Below are 24,795 nucleotides of genomic sequence, written 5' to 3'. Positions count from 1 at the left end.
CCAGCCAACCAAGACTGAGAAAATAAAGTTGGGGTGAAGGCCCAGTTTAAGATGCCAGCTGCCTCACTGGGGGACCAAGGGTAGTGCCAAAAGCTAGAAAAGTTCCAGATTTTCAAGTGAAAGCTGATTGTGAAATGAGGAGAAGGCCTCCATTATCTCTGAGCACCCAGGTTGACCTTGGGCCCCTGCAGAGGGGGGGGGGCATTATCAGGGATTGAACCCAGGGACCCTTAACCAATGAGCCACATCCCCAGTCCTTTTTGTATTTTATTAACTCACCAAGTAGCTGAGGGCCTCATTCAGTTGCTGAGGCTGGCTTTGAACTTGGGATCCTCCTGCCTCAGCCTCCCTAGCCATTGGGATGACAGGCGTTGGCCACCTGCTGGTGCAGGGTCCAGTTCTTTTTCTCTGTCTCTGCAGAAGTCCTGACTGAGCACAGTCGGCCCGGCCTTCCCTCTCATCTCCTCTGTCACCTCCCAACCCCTGTGTGATTATCCGCATTGGACAAACATGCAGCCCCAAGGCTCAGGGGCACTGATCACCAGGACTGACCCAGGAGCCTGCCAGGGCCCAGACACTGTCCTCTGTCACTCTCCCACACGCTCCTGCTGGCTTCTCTGCAAAGTCTGGGAAAAGTTCAGAGTGTCGAGTAAATAATGCACAGAAGTTCCTGACCAGGTGCTGAGCCACTGCCGTGTCCTTTCCCCTCTCTGCACCCCTGACACCCCGAGGCCATTTTCCCCTGTGAAACTCCCGGGGGGGCTGCAGGAAGCCGGGCTCCCCCCCCCCCCCGCCCAGGAAGAGCTGCGACCCTCGCGGGCCGAGCCGGGTCTGCAGCCGGGAAACTCCTCCCGGGGAGCCGCCTGCTCAGAACACGGTCCCCATCAACGCGACAAAATGGGCATTTATTTGGGCCTCTGCGACGGGTGGCTCGGACGCGGCGTTCCGCCGGGATCGCGGTGCAAGCGGCCGAGCCCGAGGCGCCGAGCCGGTTACTATAGCAACGGTTCCTTTTTATTGATACCAGAATAAACAGGAATGCGGAGGGGCCTCCCGGGTCGGGTCGCCCCGCGCGCAGCGGCCTCGGGGTTAAGAACCGCCCTTGGGAGGCGGCCCTCCTCCCGCTCAGGGACTTCCCGGTGGAGCGTGGGACCTGGCGACAGCGCTTGCGATCTGCCTTCTCCGGGACCCCGAGCAAGAAGTAAGACCACGTCTCTCCTGGTCAGTCCCCCGCGGCGGTCCGGCTGGGTGCCCTCCTGGGAGGGAGGAGGTGAGGGCGCGGCTGGGGAGCCCTGGAGCGGGTGTCCCCCGGACCTGGGCTCTGTCCCCAAATCGGTGAAATGCTATGGGGTCGCGGGGACTGTGCCTCCTGACACTCTAGGTTTGGGGAAAGGAGGCAAAGCAGGCATCCAGACAGGGCTATGTTCCTGATGATCTTTGGCTTCTCAGTACTTGGGAGGAATCTGAATTCATGCATGGGAATGACCTCACCTAAATCTGGGATCACACAGCCCCGGGAATGGGGTGGGGGACCGGCCTGTGGATTTGCTTAACAGCTGGATGTCACAGCTGAGAGAAGACAGGTTTGGGCATCGGACAACTCAGATTGCTGGGATTCTGTCACCTTCATTCACTGGCTGCGTCAGCTGGGAAATCAGATAACTTCTCTGAGCTTCAGTGTCTTGGTCTCAAAGGCGGCAGTGATATCCCCCACCTCCTCCGTCGGTCAGGAGAATTTCATGAGACCCAGCTACTAGGTGCTCAGCCCCCGGGGGGATGGCACCTCGGTGAGGTCACTTGCATGGTACCAGCCTGCCTTCCTGGTGAATTTGGCTGTAACATGTTTCTGAGACTGAGCCAGAAATCGGGTGCTAGAGGATTGTATGTATGTCCCTGTTTGAAACTGCTATCAAACCCCATGGCTTCTGACCTGGAGGCAGCCCCAGCACCCTTGTCTCTAGGTAGCTTCCATTTTTGGTTGTTTTGTTTTGTTTTGTTTTTTGGTACAGGGGATTGAACTCAGGGGCACTCAACCACTGAGCCCCATCCCCAGCCCTATTTTGTATTTTATTTAGAGACAGGGTCTCACCGATTTGCTTAGTGCCTCACTTTTGCTAAGGCTGGCTTTGAACTTGTGATCCTCCTGCCTCAGCCTCCTGAGCCGCTGGGATGACAGTCATGCACCACTGTGCCCAGCATGGGACTTAGATCTTGGGTGGCTCTCTTAGCTCTGTGGATGCAAAGTACCTGCCAGGTGGAATGGCCAGCCTCCTGCCACTGGGGAACCAGCAGGACACCTGGTCTGCTGGTGGCCTGATCCCTGCTTAACCTTATAACACATTGCACAACTCTTCCTAAGAACCCTCCGGGACTCTGCTATGAAATGGATTCCAATGTCCACCCAGACCACCTCCTCACAAATCAGGAAGTTAGAATGGACCGAGGCCAAGGGAAGTTCTGTATTGAGTCTGTCTTGGGTCATTGCATCCAAATGGACAAGAAATCCTGAAGGGGTCCAGGGGCTTCTGGGCATCAGCCAGAGGCTGCTAGGAAATGTGGAGGTGCCTCCAGATACACTGGGCTTCAGTGGCCGGCCGATGGAAAACACAAATGGGCACTTGGCCCGTGGAGGGGGAAAAGGCGAGAAGGCTCAGGAAATCCAGTGGCCACGCTTGCCACTGGGACTGAAGGCCCCTTTTTCCCTTGCTGGCCGATATTTTACAAGCCTCTCTTCTCCTCTGTCCTGCCGCCCTGTTAGATGCTGAGCCAGGACAGCCCTGAGCGTGGGGCGGGAGGGAGGGAGACTGGCCAGCAGCCCAAGGAGGGAAGGCCACCATCTGGTCATCTCCTTAACAGAGGCCAGCCATGGACAGCCAGGCCTGTGGGTTCTGTCTAAGCCAAAAGCTGCCGGGGCCAGCCAGGCGCCTCAGCAAATGCTTGTATTTCATGTGGGTTAACAGTCCTCCCGTTGGCATCTATAAAATGGGCTCCCGCTACTTCTGCATTGGCGTTTCTTAGGCTACACCTAACCCCGATTTCTCAACTGAAAAACCTTTTGCACCTGGAAGACAGAGACACCGTAGAAGAGCACTGAATTTGGAGTCCAAAGATCCTGCCTCTGCCACTTATTTGCTCCATATCTTGGCCTCACTGGGCCTTGATTTCCTCACCTAGAATAGCAGCTGCTTCCCAGGCTGATTATGAGAACCAAACCAAATGCCCAGGCAGGGCTCATCACAAAGCCCCTTCAGGACAGCCCTGGGCTGAGCACAACATGCACGTTATATCATTTCACCTTCCAAATGACCCCGTGAGTAGGTATTGCCATTATCCCTACTGTATAAAGGCCCAGAGAGGTCAAGCTATTTGCCTGGGATCACTCAGCTAGGAAAGAAGGCCACCATGATTCAAACCTGGTCTGTCTTTTCTGAAACATCTGCTTTAAGCATCTTGATTTACTGGTTTATATGTCATTTGTTATAACTGATGCCATCAAAGATATAACAGAACCATCAGGGAGGGGAGAGGCAGATAGAGGGGACATTAAGAAGACCTTAGAGAGCCTGGGGTCTCACCGCTATTTGCAGGATGAACTGGGACCTGGAATCCCATCAGTATAGCCCCCTTTCTGTCCTCTCTTTACGGGCGCCCAGGAGGCACCCATGTTGGCTTCAAAGCTGTCACCCTCATATTAACTTGCCCATCTAGCAACCTGATGAGCTCACCCTGCAGTCAGGGATCCCAGATGAGCCTTGCCTGGTATGGGGCTGATGTTCTGCAGAGCCTCAAGCAGGGAGCGACAGGACCTCTTGGGTCATCAGCAGAGCCCTGGGTCTCTTCTCCAACCTCTTACTACACCCACCCTTGCAAGATGAAGTCAGCCGCACACTCTGCATATTAAGTGAGAATTATTTGCCCATTTTATAGTCATGCAATTCACTCCATTTAGTTGTCACCTCCTGGCTCCCTTGCCCAGTCCTTGAGCTCAGCAGTGTACAACCAGCATGATTCTACCGAAAAGAGTCCCCCAGAGGTTAGAGTTGCCCAAGATCATACCCCGGCTGAGAACTGTGCTCTTATCAGACCTGCTCCCAAGGACTCCGGGCCAATGCAGATAAGCTTGGTTGCTTTGATTTCTTTGTCTAACTCCATGATTTGCAAAGATGGCTGGCTATCGGAATCACCTGGGAACTTATAAAACTCTCAAAGGCCACCAGGTATGGTGGCACACGCCTGCAATCCCAGCAGCTGGGGAGGCTGAGGCAGGAGAATTGTGAGTTCAAAGCCAGCCTCAGCAACTTAGCAAGATCCTAAGCACCTTAGTGAGATCCTGTCCCTAAATAAAATATAGAAAGGGCTGGGGATGTGGCCTCAGTGATTAAGTACCCCTGGGTTCAATCCTTGGCACCAAAAGAAAAAGCCTGTGTTGTGACAGATCTTTATATAGAAGTCTCATTTAATTAAATTAAAAGGAAGGCTGGTGCTGCAATTCTTAAGCCCTAGGGGTTCCTAGCACTTCCCTTCCGACCCCTGACATGCATGTGTACACAGCTCTCCCTGTCATCACCCCCCACTCCCACCCCATGCTGTTTACCTAATTCAGCATCTTGAGAGGCAAAGGCAGATTTTTCCAGCTGCAACTCTGGGCTAAAGAACCAGGCACATCCCTGCCTCACCTACCACACTGGTGATTTTATTTGAAGAGGGGAGAGGGCTTGGAGCAGATCCTTGAGCCAGGCATGGCCACTGATTGGACCCTGGGAGTAGGACTGATTCCATCATTTTCAGATCCCGGTGCCAAATAAAAATTCAGGGCCATTGTCCAAGATGTATTAGGCAGCAGCAGCAGGTTAAACAAACAAGGTCCCTCTTTTTTTTGGTACCGGGGATTGAACCCAGGGGCACTTAACCACTGAGCCACATCCCAGCCCTTTTGATATTTTATTCAGAGACAGGGTCTCACTAAGGTTCTTAGGGCCTTGCTAAGTTGCTGAGGCTGGCTTTGAACTCTTACTCTGAGCCTTCCTGCCAGGGTGAGGCCTGACTCTGTAGCGGTCAACCCACTGGCTACTGGTGACCTATGGCCAGTCAGAGGATTTTCCTCTGGAATCTAATGGGAGAGATGGACAGACAGAGACCGCCCACTGGAAATGAAGAAAATCAAAGTCATAAAAAAAAAAAAAATCCCCAAAACCTGCTGACAGTTTTCTCCACCAGAATGACCTTTTAAAAATGGAATCAGAAGCACGATTTCTCCCAGACTTGAACCCACCCGGCCACCCTCTCTCTGAACATTCTGCCGCTCACTCTCCCCACCCCGGGCACACTGTGTCTTTGTGCTCTCTGAACAGGCCGGCTTGTTCAAGGTGCATGAGTCACAAGTGCTATTTCCCAGGCCCCAAGCAGCCCCCTCTTTCCATCTCAGCTGTCAGATTTCAAATGTCACCTCTCCAGAGAGGCCCTCCCACTGCACCTGGCTGGAGATGGGTCCTTCAGCAAACTCTACGGAGCCCGCCTGTTGCCACATCTATAACTGTTTTCATTGGTTTGCACGTGTGTGCTGTTTACTGTCTGTCTCGCCCCCACCCCGTGTCAGCTCTGTGAGATTGGGGACCATGTCATTCAGTGTCCCTCTGCATGTCCAGTGTCTGCCACAGCACCCAGCAGATTATAGGAACTCAAACATTTAGGGAATGCATGACTTTTTAATGATCACATACTTTCTCCGTGGTCATTCTGTTATGGAGACATTCTTGGTTTTGTGTCCTCATTTCATATCTGGCCACAGGACTGAATTCCTTCTCCCAATGCTTGCTGGGTACGAAAGTATTATTTTGTTTTGTTTTTTTCAAATGTTCATCCTGCCATCTCCTTCTCTAAAGTTGGACTGTTTATTTCTGTTTCCTGCTTTATCACGTTGGCAACATACAGTTAGTTCTTTTAAAGATGGCAGAACTAGGGAAGTATGTAGCTGGGGCATGGAGGGACTAAGGGGAGGGTGAACAGCCCGGGAGTCACGGTGGCTATTAAAGTGTAGTTTGCCAATGTTGAGAGCTGAGGATATGGGGAAGAAAGAGTGTAGCTGAGAACTATTCCGTTAGAGAATCAGTGGAACTTGGGAATGGAAATAGGCATCAAAAGGAGAGAAATCCAGTCACCGCACACACACACCTGCAATCCCAGCAGCTCAGGAGGCTGAGGCAGGAGAATCAAAAGTTCAAACCCAGCCTTAGCAACTTAGTGAGGCCCTAAGCAACTCAGTGAGACCCCATCTCTAAATAAAATATTAAAAAGGGCTGGGTATCACCATCCATCTGAGCTAGCAACCTAATGCTGGGTTCACAAATCTGACTATTCCAATAACTTAAGAAAACGGTGAAGAAAGCACCCAAACACACAGAAGTACCTTTTCAAAATCTGGGGATGGCTCTGTGACTTTAGGGGTCCATGAAAGAGAGTGAGCCATTGGAATTCTTTATTCTTATATAGAGGACACACAAGAGGAGTTTCCATGGAACATTCTATCCCCAAAAGGGCAAAGGGGTGGGATTACAAAGGAACAGGTGAGTGTAGGTCAACCCCACCAGGTGACGCGCACTCCTGGAGCCACGCCTCATTATCTGAGCGGGGATAAAAGTGCAATTCATTGTGGGGCGCAATAACTGTTTGGTACCCCTTTACTCAGGACTTAAAGGTGTGTACCTAGCTCGTGTCCAGAGCGGCTCCCAATAGCTAGGGATGTGGCTCAGTGGTTAACAGCCCCTGGGTTCAATTCCTGTTACCAAAACAAGAAAGTCAGGTATCCTGGTCAGGGTGTCACAGTAGCAAGTGTCCAAGATCCACCTGAGAAGAGAACCCATGCCGCGCGGGGACAGGTGGGGTCATGAACCCGGCTCTGATCAATTCCTTTGTCCATCTCCGCAGCCTCAATGTACTCAGAGATCCAGAGGGAGCGGGCAGACATTGGGGGCCTAATGGCCCGGCCAGAGTACAGAGAGTGGAACCCAGAGCTCATCAAGCCCAAAAAGCTGTTGAACCCCGTGAAGGCCTCCCGGAGCCACCAGGAGCTGCACCGTGAGCTGCTCATGAACCACAGAAGGTAGGGATGGAGCTGGTTGCCCGGGGCCCAGCAAGCAAGCCCCTCCCCAAGCAAGCCTGCTGGGGCTGGGGCGGCCGCTCATGGAAAGCAGGCATGGCCACTATCCTGGGGCTCCTGGAGGCTGAGGGGGGCTGAGGGTGCCTCACGTGATCACCCAGCAGAGACTCTGAAGGTCTGATCCTCTGTGGGCCCCTAAGAGGCAGAGGGCCCTGAAAAGCCCCCATTCTAGCCGGTTGAGATGTGGCACACCTATAATCCCAGCAGCTTGGGAGGCTGAGGCAGGAGGATCGAAAGTTCAAAGCCAGCCTCAGCATCTTAGCAAGGCCCTGAGCAACTTATTTGAGACCCTGTCTCTACAAAATATATATATAAAAGGGCTGGGGATGTGGGTTAGTTGTTAAGTGCCCCTGGGTTCAATTCCTAGTACAAAAAAAAAAAAAAAAAAGAGAAATAAAGCCCTATTCTCCCTCCCAGGCACCCACTTCATGCCAACACTTCAGATCTATTTGCTGAGAGCACACTGTGCGCCAGGCACTGTACCCAGACCCAGGGTACAAGAAGGAATTTCCTGCTCTCACAGAGGGGGATAGACATGTAACCAGGCAGTAGGATGGGTGCCCAGCAGGGGAAGAGGGTCTGGGACTCTAGAAGAGAAAGGGTCCAAGATAACTGCACTGGGAGATACTCAACAATCACGAGGGAGAGGGAGACTGAGGCTCCCCTCTGAGGCCTGGGAAACCCCTCCCTGCCCACGGGTCCAGAAGGGAGGCAAGAGTGCCTTCATAGCTCCCCCTCCTGGCCAGATCTGGTTTTACAGCCGGTCATGATGGCCATTCTGGGTTTCAGGTGTGTGAACCCCACACTCTAGCAGATTTTCTTTTGTACATGGGGCTTGTTTTGGTTTTGCTTATTGTTGTAACATGAGAATTTTCTATGATTGCCTTTTAGGATGATCATTCCTTTTATTTTTTAATTTTTTTTCTGTTGTTGATGGAACTTTATTTATTTATTTATATGCAGTGCTGAGAATCAAACCCAGTGCCTCCCTCAATACATGCTGGGCAAGCGCTGTCCCACTGAGCTACACCTGCAGCCCATAATCATGTCGACAAACATCAACACAATCAGAAATGGCATAAAAACAAGCCAGGAGAAATATTCATAATATAAATACATTATATTGGAGGGGGGGAAGCTGTATCTACAGAAGAATACTAATATCTTCCATCTCTTCATCCACAAGGAAAAGATGAACAAAAATAGGCCCAGTGAATTCACAAAAAGAGAACTGCTGGCTGGTAGATGTATCAAAAGCTGTTCCCTATAACTAATAATCAAGGAAACAAAGGAAACCAGATATTATTTTGTGCCTATCAGATTCTCAAATAGAAAGATTGGCTGGTGATGGTGGGGAGAAAGAGATGCCCTTGGACACTGCTGATGGAAGCAGACACTGGGTAACTTTTCTAGAGGCAAATGGAAATATGTACCCACCCTCTTTTAAGCCTGACCCAACAATTCTACCTTTAGAAACTCGTCCTAGGGACTAGGGCTGGGGCTCCGTGGTAGAGCGCTCGCCTAGCATGCATGAGGCACTGGGTTCAATCCTCAGCACCACATCAAAATAAAATAAAGATATTGTGTCCACCTATAACTAAAAAAATAAATATTTTAAAAAAAAAGAAAGAAAAGAAAGTCATCCTAAAAAAAGATCAAGAAAGAACCCAAAATCTGGGCTGTGCCGTCAGAGGGAGGGTGGTGGGATGGGTGTCACTGAGGTGTAGCCCTGAGACTGGGGGAGGTGGGAAGGAGAGGGGGTCTCCTAACGGCTCCCCCCACCCCAGGGGCCTGGGCGTGGACAGTAAGCCAGAGCTGCAGCGTGTCCTGGAGCATCGCCGCCGCAACCAGCTCATCAAGAAGAAGAAGGAGGAGCTGGAGGCCAAGCGGCTTCAGTGCCCCTTTGAGCAGGAGCTGCTGAGACGGCAGCAGAGGCTGAACCAGGTGGGTAGGGGGTACCCAGTCCCGGCCCCCGCCTCCTTCAGGGCTGTCTCCTGGGCCTGGGAGGAAGGTCAGCAGAAAGGACTTTGGATGAAAAATCTGGCACTGGCCTGAGCCTTCACTCTGCCACCCTGCTGTGTGACTTTGGGTAAATGGCTTCCCTTTCTGAACCCCGGCCTCTGTGCCAGCCCAGTACACTGCAGGCTAGCTCTGATGATCATAACTTGCCCTCTGAGCCAGGTGACATTACCAATTTGAAGGAGGCCCAGAGGCCAGGGATCTGAATCCGCCTTTGTAAGGCAAAATAAATCTCATGCTGTCCCCGTGGTCCACCAGGCTGGTGGCAAAACCGATCCCCAGGTTGTTTCTGTGGGGAGGACCTTTGGCCCAAACCCCCCACCCCCGTGGCTGTTGAGAACAGGAGTCTTCCTGGCCCCCGCCCACTTCATACCACCACTTCTGTCTCCTTCAGCTGGAAAAACCACCAGAAAAGGAAGAGGAACATGCCCCTGAGTTTATCAAAGTCCGGGAAAACCTGCGGAGAATCGCCACGCTGGGCAGTGAGGAGAGGGCGCTGTAGAGTGGCCGCTGGGCACTGCCCGCCCTGCGCTCCGTGGCCCAGGCTCCTCCAGCCCCCTGCACCTGGCTGCCCTGGGCTGTCCTCGGTGTTCACACCTGCTCCCGTAGAAATGTGTCCCCCCAGGGGGCCTGGCTCACCCTGGGAAGCTGGGGACCCCGAGCTCCCACACTGTTCCTTCCGAGCGTCCATGTCTCCTGCCCCAAGAGGAATTCACTGCCAGGAAAACCTTCTCCAAGGGACCCCTCCCTGATCCTGAGCCCTGCCCAGGAAACTACCCTGGCAGAATTGGAAAAGAAGGACAGGTCCCCTCTGTGTCCTGCCAAGTCCTCCATTCTGCCCAGGACTGTCCACCGGGAGACTCCAGGGCCCCATGGGGCCCTGCCTCTCAGAGCAGCCCAGCTCCTAGGCCCAGAAAATTCTGGCTGCGGTTTTACCTGAGGTCAGGTGAGGAGCCGATAAGCAGAGCTTAGCCTGGGGAACGCCTGCTTTGGAAGCCACTGAGCAGAGAAAGGCTAATCTGTCCACAATGAGCGAGGTCCCCAGGAGGTCAGATGGTGAGGGGGGGAAGGGTACTAACCCAGACAGCCTTTTAGAGTTTGCAGGCTCTGCCCCATGCCCTGCTTGTTCCTCCTCCACGGCCCACCCTATCTGGGCCTTGGAACCACACCTGGCAGGGATACAGCATTCCCGGTCCCAGTTTAGAAAAGCGCTTCACAAAATTTATTGTGCATACTAATCACTGGGGATCTCCTTTAAACACAGCTGCTGGGACTGGGTGCAGTGGCACATGCCTGTGATCCCAGAGGCTCTGGAGGCTGAGGCAGGAGGATTGCCAGCCTTAGCAGCTTAGCAAGGCCCTGAGCAACCCAGTGAGACCCTGTCTCAAAATAAAAAATAAAAAGGGCTGAGGATGTGGCTCAGTGGTTAAACACCCCTGGGTTCAATTCCCAATACCCACCCCACCAAAAAAATTTTAAAAAACAGTTTCCGACTCCATAGATCTGGGCAGGGGCTTAGATTCTACATGGGTAACAAGCTCCCGTTGAGGCTGAGACTGCTGGTTTGAGGACCACCCCGAGCAAAACTGGAGGGTGCAGGGAGGTGCTCAGTGGTTCAGATCAGAAACACCATTCAACTCCCATGAACCTCTGCCCTGGGGGTTCCCAAGGCCACCTCTGCAGCCCAAGGACTCTTGGTTCCTTATCCAGCCCACCTGCAGGGACTCCTGGCCCGGGAAGACTTTGGTTTCACAAATTCTGTTCGTCACAGTGACTGCTTTGTACACCAGAGCTGCGTATTATTGCCAACTGTGTGTTCCTTACCCTTTTGACCACACCATTGCGCAATTCTCGCCAAAAAAAAAAAAAACCCAACAATGTTACCTTCTCTACAACAATGCGGAAAGCAAACATACCGAGATCTCCCCCAGGCTCCTCAAGGTACAAAAGGTAGCTTCAAGACCCCACTGCCACATCTGTGGCCTGGCCTCCTCAGCCACCCTTTCCAGGCTGTCATGTGAAGAGACCTCCCCCACCTGCAGCCCCTCCAGGAAGTTCCCCCACTCTCCTTCCCCGAGGATCCCTTCCTGGGTGAGACCCAGATATTCTAACCTTTTTTTCCATTGAAGTTTTAAAGACTTGGAGAACAAACCAGGCTTGTTTGTTTTCCCTTGAAGAATAAAATCCCTGCCTCGGGCTTTCTAAGCCCTTCATTGGAGGTGACAGAGATGGGTTAGAAAATAAACCCTCTGGCTCCACAAGAGCTGCCCTTGGGCCACCCTCTGACAGCTTGAAGCCAAGGTGGACCTTCGGGAGGAAAGGGTTTATCCTGGTCGGGTTTCTTTTAAGTCACACATGACACCAGAGTGCATTCTGACCTATCACACATACATGGAGTCTAGCTTCCCATTCTTGTGGTTGGACGGGATGTGGTGTTTCCCTGGTCGTGTGTTCATAGAGGAACATGGAAAGTTCGGTCCCACTCACTCCACTGTCTTTCCCGTTCCCACCCACCATCCCCCATCCTGGTCTTAACCCTAACTGGGTGGCTTGAGGGTGACTGAGATGCCGTCCTTCTTCTGTGGGTGGGCCGGCATAGGGTGTAAGGATAGGTACGCCACCTGTGTGTGCGCGCAGGTGCATCAGCCAAGCTTTAAAAATGTCCCTGAGCGTGACTGTCCTGATAAGAATGTGGCAAAGTTATGCTAAGTGTCTGCTGGGTGAGACTGAAGATGCATGATTCCTACACAAAGGCCACCAGTTCCCGGAAGAAGTCACCTTCAGGGGTCAGCATGCCATTCAAACATGCAAACGAGAAGCAAGATAGAGTGTTCCAGATTGAGTAGGACCACCCAAGGGAGCGCCCGAGGTTCCACCCGGTGGTGCCTAGAGGTGCTTCTGGAAGAGGAAGCCCCGAAACAGAAGGATCCTCAAGCACCGTGTCATTCAGGAGAGCCCCAGCAGACACCCTCGGTGTACTCCCCACTGGTCAGTCCCAACTCCGTCTCTCTATCGCCTTCCACCAAGGAGGCTATAATTCCAGATTCTCACTGTTCTAGTCTTCTTTGCAGTTTGGGGTGACGCTGTGACCAAGTATGGCTAATGGCATTTAAATGGAAGTCTACAGGAGCTTCTGGGAAAGCTTACACTTTTCTGATCACAAGAGGCATAGCGAATTCCACGGCGCCCAGCTGGATTCTCTTTTTCTAGACCTTTTCATTTAGGCCTCGGGCACCTGTCTGAGAGCTGGAACTTGGACATCACTAATGCAGTAAATATTTGTTGAATGCCCATTCCGTGCCAGGAAGCATACTAGGGGCACGCTGGGCACAGTGGAGAGAAAGTGCCTGTCCTTCACCTGGATGATGGCTCTCCCTGCTACAGCCTTTGCCTCTACTGCCTGTTCTCAACAGAGCAGCCAAAATGACCCTGTTCAATTTTAGGCAGATCTTACCACTATGCACAGAGCTGACCATCAGGATCCAGTCCTTCCTGCAATCTCAAGGGTCCTATGTGTCAGGCTCCTTCTTAACCTCTGACCTTCTTCCCCCATTCTCCCCCTCACTCACGTAGCTCTGGCTGCCCTGGCCTCCCCACACTCTCCAGGTGCACCCTACCTCTGTGTCTTTTCCTGGGCCGGGAAGATCCCCTTGGGAGCCACCGGGTCCACTCCCCTATTTTCTTCAGGTTTTTTGTTTTGGGGGGTTTTTTGGGGTTTTTTGTTTTGTTTTGTTTTGTTTTGGATGCTTCTTTCTAAACAAGGCCCCATGTAAAATGTCAACATTGCTGGATATGGTAGTGCACACCTGACCTGTAATCCTAGTGACTCCCGAGACTGAGGCAGGAGGATCTTGAGTTCAAGGCCAGCCTCAGCAACTTACCAAAGCCCTAAGCCACTTAGAAAGACCCTGTCTCAAAACAAAAGTTAAAAGGTGTTAGGATGTGGCTCAGTGGTTAAGAGTGCCCCTGGGTTCAATCTCTGGTACAAAAAAATAAAAAATAAAAATAAAATGTCAACACCTACACACTTCCTATTGAAGGAGTCAAAGACCTGTCATTTCAATATGTCAAATTGGCATAGGAAACTGTAATAATTGAGCAACTATAACTTCAGAAAGGGATTCTTTTGTCTTTTTCTATGTAAAGCCATGAAGGTTCCCCTACCAAGGCAGGAAAAGGGCCTCAATCAGCAGAGCCTGGTAGCTGGGGTTTCTGTGAACCTGCATAAACACATTGGTTGAAGTAACTGCCATCTTCCACTGACTTATGGGTCCCCATTTATATCTTGGTGTCAGCCTGGAATCACTACCCTCATCCTGAAACCCACTTGTCCCGTTATTCCTTTACAAATGTATTGTTCTTTGACTAAAAAATGTATAAAAGCATCATGCATTCATCATTTCTCGGACTTCACACTTGTAAAGATCCTCATGTAAATTTAATAAAATTAAATCAACCAGCCTTGGGTTAATTTGGTTCCTAGAACCAGCCAGAGAATCCACATAAAAACTAAGGGCGGCAACTCAGGAGGCTGAGGCAGGAGATCCCAAGTTCAAAGCCAGCCTCAGCAACATAGTGAGGCCCTAAGCAATTCAGTAATTCTCTAAATAAAATATAAAAAAGGAGCTGGGGATGTGGCTCATCGGTTAAGAGCCCCTGGGTTCAATCCTCAGTACCCAAAACAAAAAACAAAACAAAAAAACCCTAAAACTCTTTCTTTTGCTCTGCTATTTCTCCATGAATATATTGTTCTTTATTGAAGTTGATATATAAACCAGAGTTCTAAGCCACCACTTTGATTTGCTTTTTATTTTCTTTTTAATATTTTTTTAGTTGTAGATGAACACAATATACTTTATTTATATTTAGGTGGTGCTTTTTGTTGTGGTTTCTCCCAGTTGACATGAGCTGCATGCATTAGTAAATTGTTTGGTCTTTCTTGTTAATTTGTCTTTTGTTATAAGGGCCTACTCCAAGTACCAGCTAGCTGGGGGTGGAGCTCAGTGGAAGAGCACTTGCCTAGCGTGTGCAAGGACTTGGGTTTGATCCCAGCACCACACAACTGCCCCCACCCAACCCCCAAAACACACACGAAGGAGGAAGGAAGGAAAGAGATTAGGCCCAGTATGCCTGAGGCCCTGGATTGGATCCCCAGCACAGCAAGAATAAAATCAATAACTCCTGATAGTTGAGAAAATTTTTATTTTCTTCCCTACAGTGTTGTTAGCAATCATGCCAGTTTGTCAGAAAAACCTTCATATGTATATTTAGTTGTAGTTGGACACAATACCTTTAGTTGTAGGTGGACACAATATCTTTATTTTATTTATTTTTATGTGGTGCTGAGGATCAAACCTAGGGCTTCGCACATGCTAAGCGAGCACTCTACCACTGAGCCCGAGCCCCAGCCCCTCAGATAAACCTTTTTAATACAAAATTCTGAGAGGATTCAGCACTCGGATATGACAAAAGAAGGAGCATTAATTGTATAATATTCTATATTCAAAATAGAACTTTAACGGAAAAGGCAGGAATTCTCCTCTTGTGATTCTGGATAGCTAAAATCCTGGGTAGACTGCTCAGCTATGGTCCCCCAAGGTCCACAGGAAGCAGGGGCTAATTCTGTGGCTCAGACCTGGATTTTGTTGAGAAAATTTTTATCTTTCTTCTGGATTTAGGTCCCAGCTCTGCCATTTACTTTTTATTTTTATTTATTTTTTTGTTACTGGGGATTGAACTCAGGGGCACTCAACCACTGAGCCACATCCTCAGCTTTACTTTGTATTTTATTTGGAGACAGGGTCTCCCTGAGTCGCTTAGGGCCTCACTTTTGCTGAGGCTGGCTTTGAACTCACAGTTGTCCTGGGGGGGGGGGGGATTAGGGCGAGGCTATCACTTTTTGTCAAAAGCCTGGACAATTTTTGGGCCCTGTTCTCCACTCTCCACGTCTGTGACAGGGGTGATAAAGAGCTCCACTGGTTGAATGGCCGGTGTGTGTGCCAGGGACCATGCACAGTTCCTGTTCAATACCTTGTATGGATTAGCTCTTGTAATCTCCAAGACTATCATTACCCCTGTTTTAGGTGGGCCTGCGTCTGCCTGACTCTCCGACCCAGGCAGCACCCACTGGGGGAGGATCCAGGAGGGTGTTTTACAAAGCACCCATATGAGAGTGTTCCCAGCTCTTCTAGAACATTCTAAGAGCATGCTAAGGCCCAGTGGCCTTCCTCCTCCACGAAAAGCCGATGGCCACCCACTTTAGTCCCGCTCACAGATGATAGAAAAGTCAGTGGCCACCTGAAACACAAGGACCCACATTCCTGTCTCATTCTGGGGAGCTCAGGGAAGGGGCAGGAGGGCAGAAGACATATCGGGCATCTTCTGTGTTCCTGAGACCTAGCCCAGCAGGAGCTCCCTGCCTCCCTTCCCTTTAGGGATATCTTGACAGGTGGCAAGTATGACTGAGAGCCCAGCTTCCAGGCTCTGAGATGGACTTCAGACATCTGGGAGGAGATGAGAAGATCCAGCTCCACCAACCACCAGTTGAGTGACCCCTGAACAAGTTACTTAATAACTCTGAGTCCTTCATCTGTCAGGTGGGGGTTGCAATATATTTGCCTCCTGGGTTTTGGAGAGGGCTGAATTTACAAACCCCAGGTTCACGGCTAGTACCCAACAAAAGTTAATGATTATCACCTTCCTTTTCTCTACTCGTTGTACTCCATCTATTTCTTGCTAAAATAGAGGTTCTCACTGTTTCCACTCATTCTTTTCTCTCAGTCTGTAAGCTGATCCAGCACCCACACACACAGCCCGCCCCTCAGTGTGGCTGGACCACTTCAAGACACGGTGCCCAGGCTGGGGATGTGGCTCCGTGGTGGTGGTGGAGTGCTTGCCAGGCACCCATGAGGCTCTGGGCTTGATCCTGAGCACCGCAACAAAAAAACAAAAACAAAACAAAAGAACCCCACTGTGCTCTTCTCCCTGTCCTCATTTTTTGGGGGAGTTTTTACCCCACACCTTCTCATGCCGTCTCTGAGGGTCCCCATGTTATCATCTAACATTTTTCTGTTGTTTTAAAACAACTGAGAATTTATCTTCTGCTTTAATTCACTACCCCAAACCCAGAGAGCCCAGAGTGAGGCGTGGCATGACTTCCCTGCCTGGTTCCCCTCTCCTTCCCGGGCAGTAAAAGGATTATTTTTCCCACACCTTGACTCAGACCCTGTGACTAGTTCTGGTTGATGGAATCAAAGCATGACAAGGATGCCTCTGGGCTGGAGCAATGAGAAGCCCCAGGGACCCTCAATTCCTTCTCTTCCCATTGAGGCATATGCAGGGCTTATAGTTACGATGGAAGAGCCTCAAATCAAAGCAGCCTGGCTCTCAGGTCACCACAGAGAGGGCGGCTGTCCTGGTCAGTCAGGACAGCAGTGGGTGTGGAATAAAGGAGAAATAAACTTATGTTTAGCAATTCATCTTGGGGGGGGGGGGCACTTCATTCCTGCAGCCTGGTCCAGCCCATTCTGCCTAATGCAGCAGGGTACGAGCTAAAGTCACCAAAAATCTATGGAATTCCTATCGTGGTGTGCATCGTATAAAAAAGGGCAATGTTTGACATAATGTTTTAAGCAAGTAAATAAATAACATGGATGCTAATTTAACTCAAAATATGTGATTTTTTAAAAACACTAATAGGAATAAAAGATACTCTAAGAAAAGATGGGGGGAAAAAAAACCTTTTGGCCAGAAATATGAACTGATGTCATAAAGTCATCCTGTTAATCTAAGGAGATTTGAAGGCCTCAGAAGATATCCAAAGACTGGCAAATAGTGAACCTATATCAGTCGGGACTATTTGGTGACAAAAGACAGAAACACAACTCAAACAGATTACAAAATCAAGATTGATTTAAAGAAAAACTCTCAAACTTGAGGAAAGACATAAATATCCAAATACAGGAATCTCAGTGGTCTCCAATAAGATTCAATCTAAACAAGATGATAGCCAGACATATTATAATTAAAAGAAAAAGAAAAAAGAAAAAACAAGACAGGACCCTAAGAGCAGCTAAAGAAAAGAAACCAATCACATAGAAGAGAACTCTAATACACCTATCAGCAGATTTCTCAGCAGGACCCTTATATTGGAGAGAACAGGATGATATATTCAAAGTGCTGAAGGAAAAATTTCCAACCAAGAATACATCACCTGGTAGAACTGTCCTTCAGAAATAAAGTCAAGATCCAGGTGTGGTGGCTCTTTGTAAGTGAGTTTAATTCTGCAATAAAAAGACAATGAAGAGCTGAATAGAATTTAAAAAACAAGACCTAACTATATGCTGCTTGCAAGAGACTCACTTCACCTGAAATCCCAGTCACTCAGGAGGCTGAGGCAGAAGGACCACAAGTACAAGACCAATCTGGACAATTTAGCAAGACCCTGTCTCAAAAGTTAAAAATAATTGAAAGAACTGGGGTGTAGGGCATAATATAACGTGGGGCATGTTGCATCAGAAAAGAGGAAACTTAACTTGCTGGCTGCTACTCGCTTCCCAGTCCTGGGGCCATAGGTGGCTAAGAGAGCACCTAGCGATTCGCCAGAAGGCATTGCCCTGGGTTGTGATAAGAATCGGCTCAGAACCCTTCTGCCCTCAAGGACAGCTCATGTCTCCCATGACTGCCTGAAGATATAAATTCTCCTCACCCTGCTGACCTTTACCCTGATTGGCTCCTGTACATTATATTAGCTGTGTATGTTTTCTTATTAAACGAGATCCTACTTTGACAGTTCTCCCTGGCCCGCTTGATTGTCCTTGGGGAGGGAGGGCTGGGTGCGGGCGGCCCTTTACCTTTCTTGGCCTGTCCTGGTCGGGACGTGCTCCCCCCAATCCTTCCCACAGGTCAGGAGGGAACAGAGGGGGGATGCTAAAAACCCGGACACTGGGGATATAGCTCAGTTGTAAAGCATCCCAGTATTCAATCTCCAATACCAAAGGAGGAGGAGGAGGAGGAGGAGGAGGACTTTCCCTGAGAAACTGAAGCTGAAGGAGTTCATCACCACTAGATCTGCCCTACGAGAAGTGAGAAAAGGACTTCAAGCTCAAAGACAAGACTGTTTGTAACATGAAAATAGAAAACTCACTGGTAAAAATAAGAAAACAATCGAATTCGCAATGTTCTAATTCTGTTATGGTGGTATGCAAATCACTTATGTTATAGTCTGAAGGTTTAAAGGCAAAACTATTAAAAATGATTGTAACTATAATAACTTTTAATGGGTACACAATACAAATAATCCCCCAATTATAAAGTTTTGTCTTAAAATTTTTAATTTTAGGATTGTGACAAAGCAATATGCATTCAGTATAAGCTAGACTTCAAAATTTGAATTTTGATCTTTTCCAAGGCTAGCAACATGTGGACAGATAATAGCTAGCTACAGCTCCCAATCAGCCACATAATCATGGGGATAAACAACCAAGACTACCCGCTGCTCTATCCTGAGTTGCTTTCCTCCGCCATACTCTTCCACCAAGCACCTTTTACAGGCTACCTAACCTGAAGCCATCACCCTGTGTACACCCACTGCCAACAGGAATCGGGGCTGTATGCTTTCACTAGTAAACCACAAGTATAATAGTTCCTGAGTTCTTTCCAAACATTGCTATACCTGAGGTTGATCTTAGAAACCCCTCTGAAAACCTCAAAAAAAAAAAAATTCTGAAGATCAGTTAGTTGCATCAGTGTTAATTTCTTGGTCCCTTAACGATAACATGGTTAAAGTTTGAAGAAGATGGGTGAGGGTATATTTTTGGCAAATTTCTCAACATCTAGAGTTATTTCAAGATTAAGAATGAAAAGCCGGGTGTGGTGGTGGTGCCTCTAAATAAAATACAAAAAAACTGGGGATGTGGCTCAGTGGTCAAGTGCCCCTGAGTTCAATCCCCAGAACCAAAAGAAGGAGGAGGAAGAGGAGGAGGAGGAGGAGGAGGAGGAGGAGGAGGAGGAGGAGGAAGGAGGAGGAGGAGAGAGAGGGAGGAGAGGGAGGGGGAGGGGAAGGGAAGGGGGAGGAGGAGGAGAAGGGGAGGGGGAGGGGGAGAAGGAGAAGAAGACATTAGAGGATCATCATTAAAGCTAGGTGACAGGTGCATGTAGGTTCCTTGTATTCTTCTATCCACTTTTCTATGGATTTAAAATTCTTCATAAAAAAAAAAAACTACAACGTTTTTACCCTAGAGAATTCAATAGACTGGTCAACAAATCAAAATTATCCCATCCAAATCCTACAGAGCAGGGACAGTTTCCAAACTGATGAAGAAATAATTTAAGAGAAAGGCGTTCGCTAAGACATGGAACACATAAGAAAGACAAATGAAGCAACCTGCCGAGGAGAGGGAGTGTACAAATCCTTGGCAAAGTCCAGATTGGAAGCCAGAACTTTCATCTCCAAGGACTGAGATCAAGGCTACCTAACCTGAAGCCATCACCCTGTGTATACCCACAGGAATTGGGGCTGGCACGGTCCTACAGGCAGAACCTGTGACCTCAAAGCCTGGGTCACAGGGCCTGCCTCCTCCAGCAGACACAAGCTAGATGCCACCTTGGGAATATAGTGGAGAACTGTGAGCCCCTAAGTGCACAGACACCCCCATATCACACACAGGAGAGGCCCAGACCCAGGAGGGGAAGAAACCTGCCCAGAGTGCCAAATGCCCGATGTCCTGTCAGGACAAGAGTCCCACTCTCTTTCTTTCCCACTTTTGCACTAATGGGTCAATAATTAATCCTTTTCCTCAGAGACCTGGTTCAAATTCCAGCTCTATCAGGAATCTAGCTATTGTCCAAACTGGGGCGGACAATATCTTGTCTGAGGTTGGTTCTTTACCAGCAAAATGGGGAGCTGCTAGCTACCTTCCAGGATGGATTTATCTATCTATCTATCTATCTATCTATCTATCTATCTATCTATTTTAGAGAAGGAAAAAATTATTTTGGCTCCTGATTTCACAGGTCTCAGTCCATAAATGGCCAGATCCATTGCTCTGGGCCCAAGGTGAAGCAAACATCATGGCAGAAGTTCCCAGCAAAGGAAAGCTGCTCACCTGATGTGGGGTCAGGAAGCAGAGAAAGGGAGGGGGAAAAAGGGTTATAGGGAAGATGCATCCCTCCGGGACACGTCCCCTTGACCCACCTCATCCACCTTGTCCCACCTGCCTACAGTTACCATCCAGTCTGTCCATTCACACTAGGATAGACCGATTAGGTCACAGCTCTCACAGTCTCAGAACTTTACCTCCAAACATTTGTGCATTAACACAAGAGCTTTTGGGGACACATCTTATATCCAAACCTCAACAAAGAGCAAAACAGAAAATAGGGCAAAGGGTATAAATAGGCCCTTTCCAGAATAAAGGAGTACAAATGTCCAATAAAAGTTTGAAAAGATGTACACCCTCACTCATAACTTAAATAAATATGATTGAAATAAAAATGGATTTGTTTTCTATCCATTGTGGATGGGCATAAAAGGTCATGGGGAAACTGGGAAACTCAAATGTTTTGGGTAGTATAGCAGTACATTGGTTTTGGTGGAAAATCTGGCAATATCCAGCATATTTAAGCGTTTCTATGTTATGTTAGAGATTATCTTAGTTTTGCGTTCTAGGGCCCATAAATAAGCACAAGCAGAATTGCTGAAGTTCAAGGCCCAACATTTTTGTATTTACCAGACAGTGCCACATTCTTCTCCAAGGACTTGTACCAATTTAACATTCCATGAGAAGTGTATGAAAATTATACCTCTTCTGCTCCTCACTCATACTCAGGATTATCAAAGCTTAATTTTTTTTTTTTTTTTTTGCTGATGTGTGAGGATCTGGCTTGAATTTGCATTTCCTAATTGATATTGTAGTTTATTTATCTTTTCACATGTTTGTGTTAGCCATTAGGTTTCCTGTTCATTCCTTTATCTTGCCCATTCCCATCCCCCTCCCTTTCCTTCATTCCTCTTTGTCTCATCCAGTGAACTTCTACCTGCCCCCGCTCCACTGCCCCCCCTCCACTGCTTCCCCCCCCCCTTATTATGAGTTCCTTCTGGGGTTTTAAGAGTGGAACTGAGGTGCCTTCGGAGTATCCCACCCCACTCCTGTAGCTCTGGAGCATTCCACAAACATCTATCCAAGAAACCTGGAGAGGGCACGTGAATACTAATGCTAACCATAAAACAGGCCAAATTCTACAGCAGACAGGGGATAGGGGAAAAAACAGTCCTCTCACAGAGCAAGCCTTTCTCAAGGGGATCACCTGCAGGGAGCCCGTTAAGCCCCTGTGATGTGATCTGCTCAAGCTGATAGAGGACGCCATCAGGACAGATCAGGGGTGTCACTCTGGAAACACAGCTGGAGTACACAAGTACAAGTGCTTTCAAAGCAATCCCCAGCTTTGAACAGGACAGAACTTTCCTATGTTCATATATGAACACAGAATCAGTAAAACTCCACCTCAGGTACAACCACAAGAATGGGAAGTTACACCATGTATGTGTGATATGTGTGGGAGCTACAAGCACCCAGGCAGCCCCAGTGCCTGGCACCCAGCGTCTATGCATGTCACACTCACTCAGTGGCTTGGGGGCGGGGACTCAGAAGTATGGGAGCACGTGGGAGGGCCCGTTAAGCACCCAACCCCTCAGGGGGAGGAGAAAAGGGCTTAGCCACTCACCTTTATCTTTGGAAGGCTCAGATCTGCACCAGGAAGAGGCCAGCCCAGACCTAAAGTGTGGGCACAGGACAGAGGTAAGTCAGGGAGCCAGGCAGGGCAGGGCAGGGAAGAACTGGGCATGACACCCCAGGACTGAGCCTGGGCAGCTCCTAGTGGCTGTGAGCAGCGCCTTCTTTCTTTCACAACTATTCAGCAGACACTCTTGCCTGCAGGCTCTGCCCTGTTAGAGCAGGCGCTTGGCAAAGGTCCCTGCCCACTTGGCATTTTAGTGGGGGCAGGGCGGCTACAGACCAATAAACAAAAACAACCGGGAACAGAGCAGTTTAATGACCTTGCGTGTATGTAAACAGAAAGTACACAAAGCAGAGCCAGGACAGGATCACATGCCAGGGGACTTGGGATGTTAAAGGCAGGCCTCCCTGAGAGGTGACATTAAGATGAGATGGAGGGAGCCTTGGTGATATATGAGGACAGGGTATTCTAGTCACAGGCATAGCCCTGGCAAAGGCTGTGGGAGGGAGATTCTTGGGAGGTTGGGGACAGCCAGGAGGCAGAGGAATTTGGAATGAGGGAGCAAGGGGAAGAGAGAGGAGCTGGGCTAAGTGGCTTCCCAGGAATCCCAGAGGCAGCTGATGGAGACTCTTGGCTTCTTCTCAGCACCCATAGCCCTGCTCCAGGGGCCTCGCATAAGAATCCCACTTGCTGGGCTGGGGATGTAACTCAGCGGTAGAATGTGCGCCAAGCCCTGCGTTCCATCCCCAGCCCTGCTAAATAATAATAGTGCATTTTGCCAGGTGCAGAAATGCACACCTGTAATCCCAGCAATTTGGGAGGGTGAGACAGGGGGATCACAAGTTCAAAGTCAGTCTCAGTGAGATCCTGTCTCAAAATAAATAAACAGATAGATGGATAGATAGATAGATAGGACTGCAGATGTAGCTCAGTGGTAAAGTGCCCCTGGGTTCAATCTCCAGTACCAAAAAACTTAAATTAAAAAAAAAAATGCTGAGAGCCGTTAGCCAAGTAGGTATGAGAATTTCCTTGCCAGCGTACCCCATGTTGCTTAGAGGAAGGACTCGTGGAAATGGACTTGCCTTGGACATTTGCAGTGACATTGCATGTATGTTTGAGAAAGGTGACCCTGCTCGAGGACCAGGGTGGATCTGGGTTTAGGGAGGATCCTACTGGATTAGGGCAGATCCAGGTTTATGGTGTATCCTACTGGGATTAGGGAGTTTCCTGCTCCTTGGGTTTAGGGAGGTTCCAGGTTTAAGGTATACCCTGCTGGGAATAGGGCATATCCTGCTGCCTCAGGTACGCCTGCTCCCAGAGTATTTGGGATTCAGAATGTGGATTTTGGCCAGAACGTGGATTTCCTCAGAATGTGTGTGTAGAGTGCCGGTGTGAGTTCGGGAATAAAGAATTGCTGTTTGAATCTACAAGGCTGTGAGTGGCTCGTGATTTTGTGCCCAGCCAGACTTCGGCAAAAAAAGAATCCCATTTGCTACCTGTGGCTGTGAGCTGACCAAGTGGCTTCTTTCCAAGCCCCTGCCTTCTCTACAAAATGGTAATAACTGCAGCACATCCCAGGGTGGAGGTTGAGGAATAGAGGAATCCAAAGGTGTGGTCGACCGAAGGAAAATCTTACAGCCTGCCTCCTGTGAGCCAGGCTCTGGGGACCCAATGCACCTCTCCCTGCTAGGGGATGGGATATGTGAGTAAACGGGAACTTGTCCCCAGTACCAATAACTGCTAGTGGGGATCCATTTCTCCCAGGGGTGCTGCCTGCAGCAGGGGTTCCTAGAGCTGGGGTCCTGAAAGCTGGGACTCACCAGGAACACCAGGGAGCCAAGCCTCAGGCTATCAGGGGCAAAGGGCAGGAGGAAGTGAGAGGAGGCCCAGGAAGGGGAAGTAGCTTAATGCAGGAGAGGGACATGGCAGTGACTCCATTCCAAAAATGGTGGACACCGAGGAGCCAATTCCAAGCAGGGAAAAACACAAGGTGACTTTCACTTAAGAGCTTACCTGGGCCAGGTAATCCCAGCAACTTGGGAGGCTGAGGCAGGAGGATGGCAAGTTCAAAGCCAGCCTCAGCAACTTAGCAAGGCCCTAAGCAACTCAGTGAGACCCTGTCTCTAAATAAAATATTAAAATGGGCTGGGATGTGGCTCAGTGTTTAAGCGCCCCTAGGTTTAGTCTCAGCTACCAAAAAATAAAAACAGACAAGAGACACAGAAGCCAGGTAAGAAGTGATGGTGGCTAGGTGGTAGCCAAGAAGATGGCAAGGAGCAGTTAGATTCAAGTGACTTGGGAAGTAGGATGGATTATACCTGGTGGTTGCCTCACTGTAGAGGAATGGGAGTTTCTAAGAGCCCAAGGGTTTGGCATGGAGGAGGCAGGGCCCACCCTGGGTATGGGAGACGTGCTGGGGTCCCAGGGGGCTACTTCCCAGGTGGTGGGCAAGGTTCCTCCCCTCAGCATCACAGTATCCTTCAGAGCTCAAGAAATGGGGTTGAGTCCCACAGTGAGTCCCTAGGGTGGGGCACCATAATGGACAATGCATGTGCTTTGTGGTCAGATCCCGTCCAGTCCTGGCCAGATCCAGCGGTGTCACTAGGGGTCATTCACCTAACCTAAGATCATTTTGTTTGAGTGACTGTCTCCGGCTCTTTATGAGGATGGTGCTCATTACCCAAGCCACAGAGGCTGGAGCGTGAGCTTTGTAGTGCAATCCTGCCCAAAGCTCAGAGGGGATTGGGGCCTGGGGCCTGCTGACACACAGCCTCAGGTGATTCCTTGTGCACACAGGTTCCTGGACACCACCCCCCTCCCCGTGCCCTGAAGAGATCTTCAGAGCAGCTGGGCTGGAAGTGTCTCTTCTTGAACAGCAGAGTAGG

General features: G+C 49.4%; 1 protein-coding gene and 1 long non-coding RNA gene across 8 annotated transcripts in view; one reads left to right on the top strand and one right to left on the bottom strand.

Annotated features, from left to right (window-relative positions):
• Fam107a (family with sequence similarity 107 member A) overlaps positions 1 to 13,636 on the top strand; it is a 47,089-nt gene extending 33,453 nt beyond the window's left edge. For 5 of the 7 annotated variants that reach the window (XM_021730740.3, XM_078038537.1, XM_078038538.1 and 2 more), the window contains 3 exons: positions 6,925 to 7,099; positions 8,944 to 9,100; positions 9,570 to 13,636. In XM_021730740.3, the coding sequence (XP_021586415.1) occupies positions 6,925 to 7,099; positions 8,944 to 9,100; positions 9,570 to 9,677 (440 nt within the window). In that variant the 3' untranslated portion in view covers positions 9,678 to 13,636. Of the gene's footprint in view, positions 1 to 1,036; positions 1,271 to 6,924; positions 7,100 to 8,943; positions 9,101 to 9,569 lie in introns of those variants that run through there. The other 2 variants (XM_040289653.2, XM_013360993.4) reach the window with 2 other exon arrangements.
• LOC144375078 (uncharacterized) lies at positions 10,548 to 24,707 on the bottom strand. Its single transcript, XR_013434482.1, has 2 exons — positions 21,899 to 24,707; positions 10,548 to 17,457 (listed from the first exon to the last, which is right to left on the bottom strand). It is a non-coding gene; the product is annotated as an uncharacterized LOC144375078 (long non-coding RNA).
• Positions 24,708 to 24,795: the final 88 nt, after the last annotated feature.

Source organism: Ictidomys tridecemlineatus, chromosome 2 (assembly GCF_052094955.1).
Source record: "Ictidomys tridecemlineatus isolate mIctTri1 chromosome 2, mIctTri1.hap1, whole genome shotgun sequence".
Taxonomy (NCBI): domain Eukaryota; kingdom Metazoa; phylum Chordata; class Mammalia; order Rodentia; family Sciuridae; genus Ictidomys; species Ictidomys tridecemlineatus.
The sequence above is the reverse complement of the archived record's forward strand: the minus strand, read 5'-3'. Positions and strand labels throughout refer to the sequence as shown.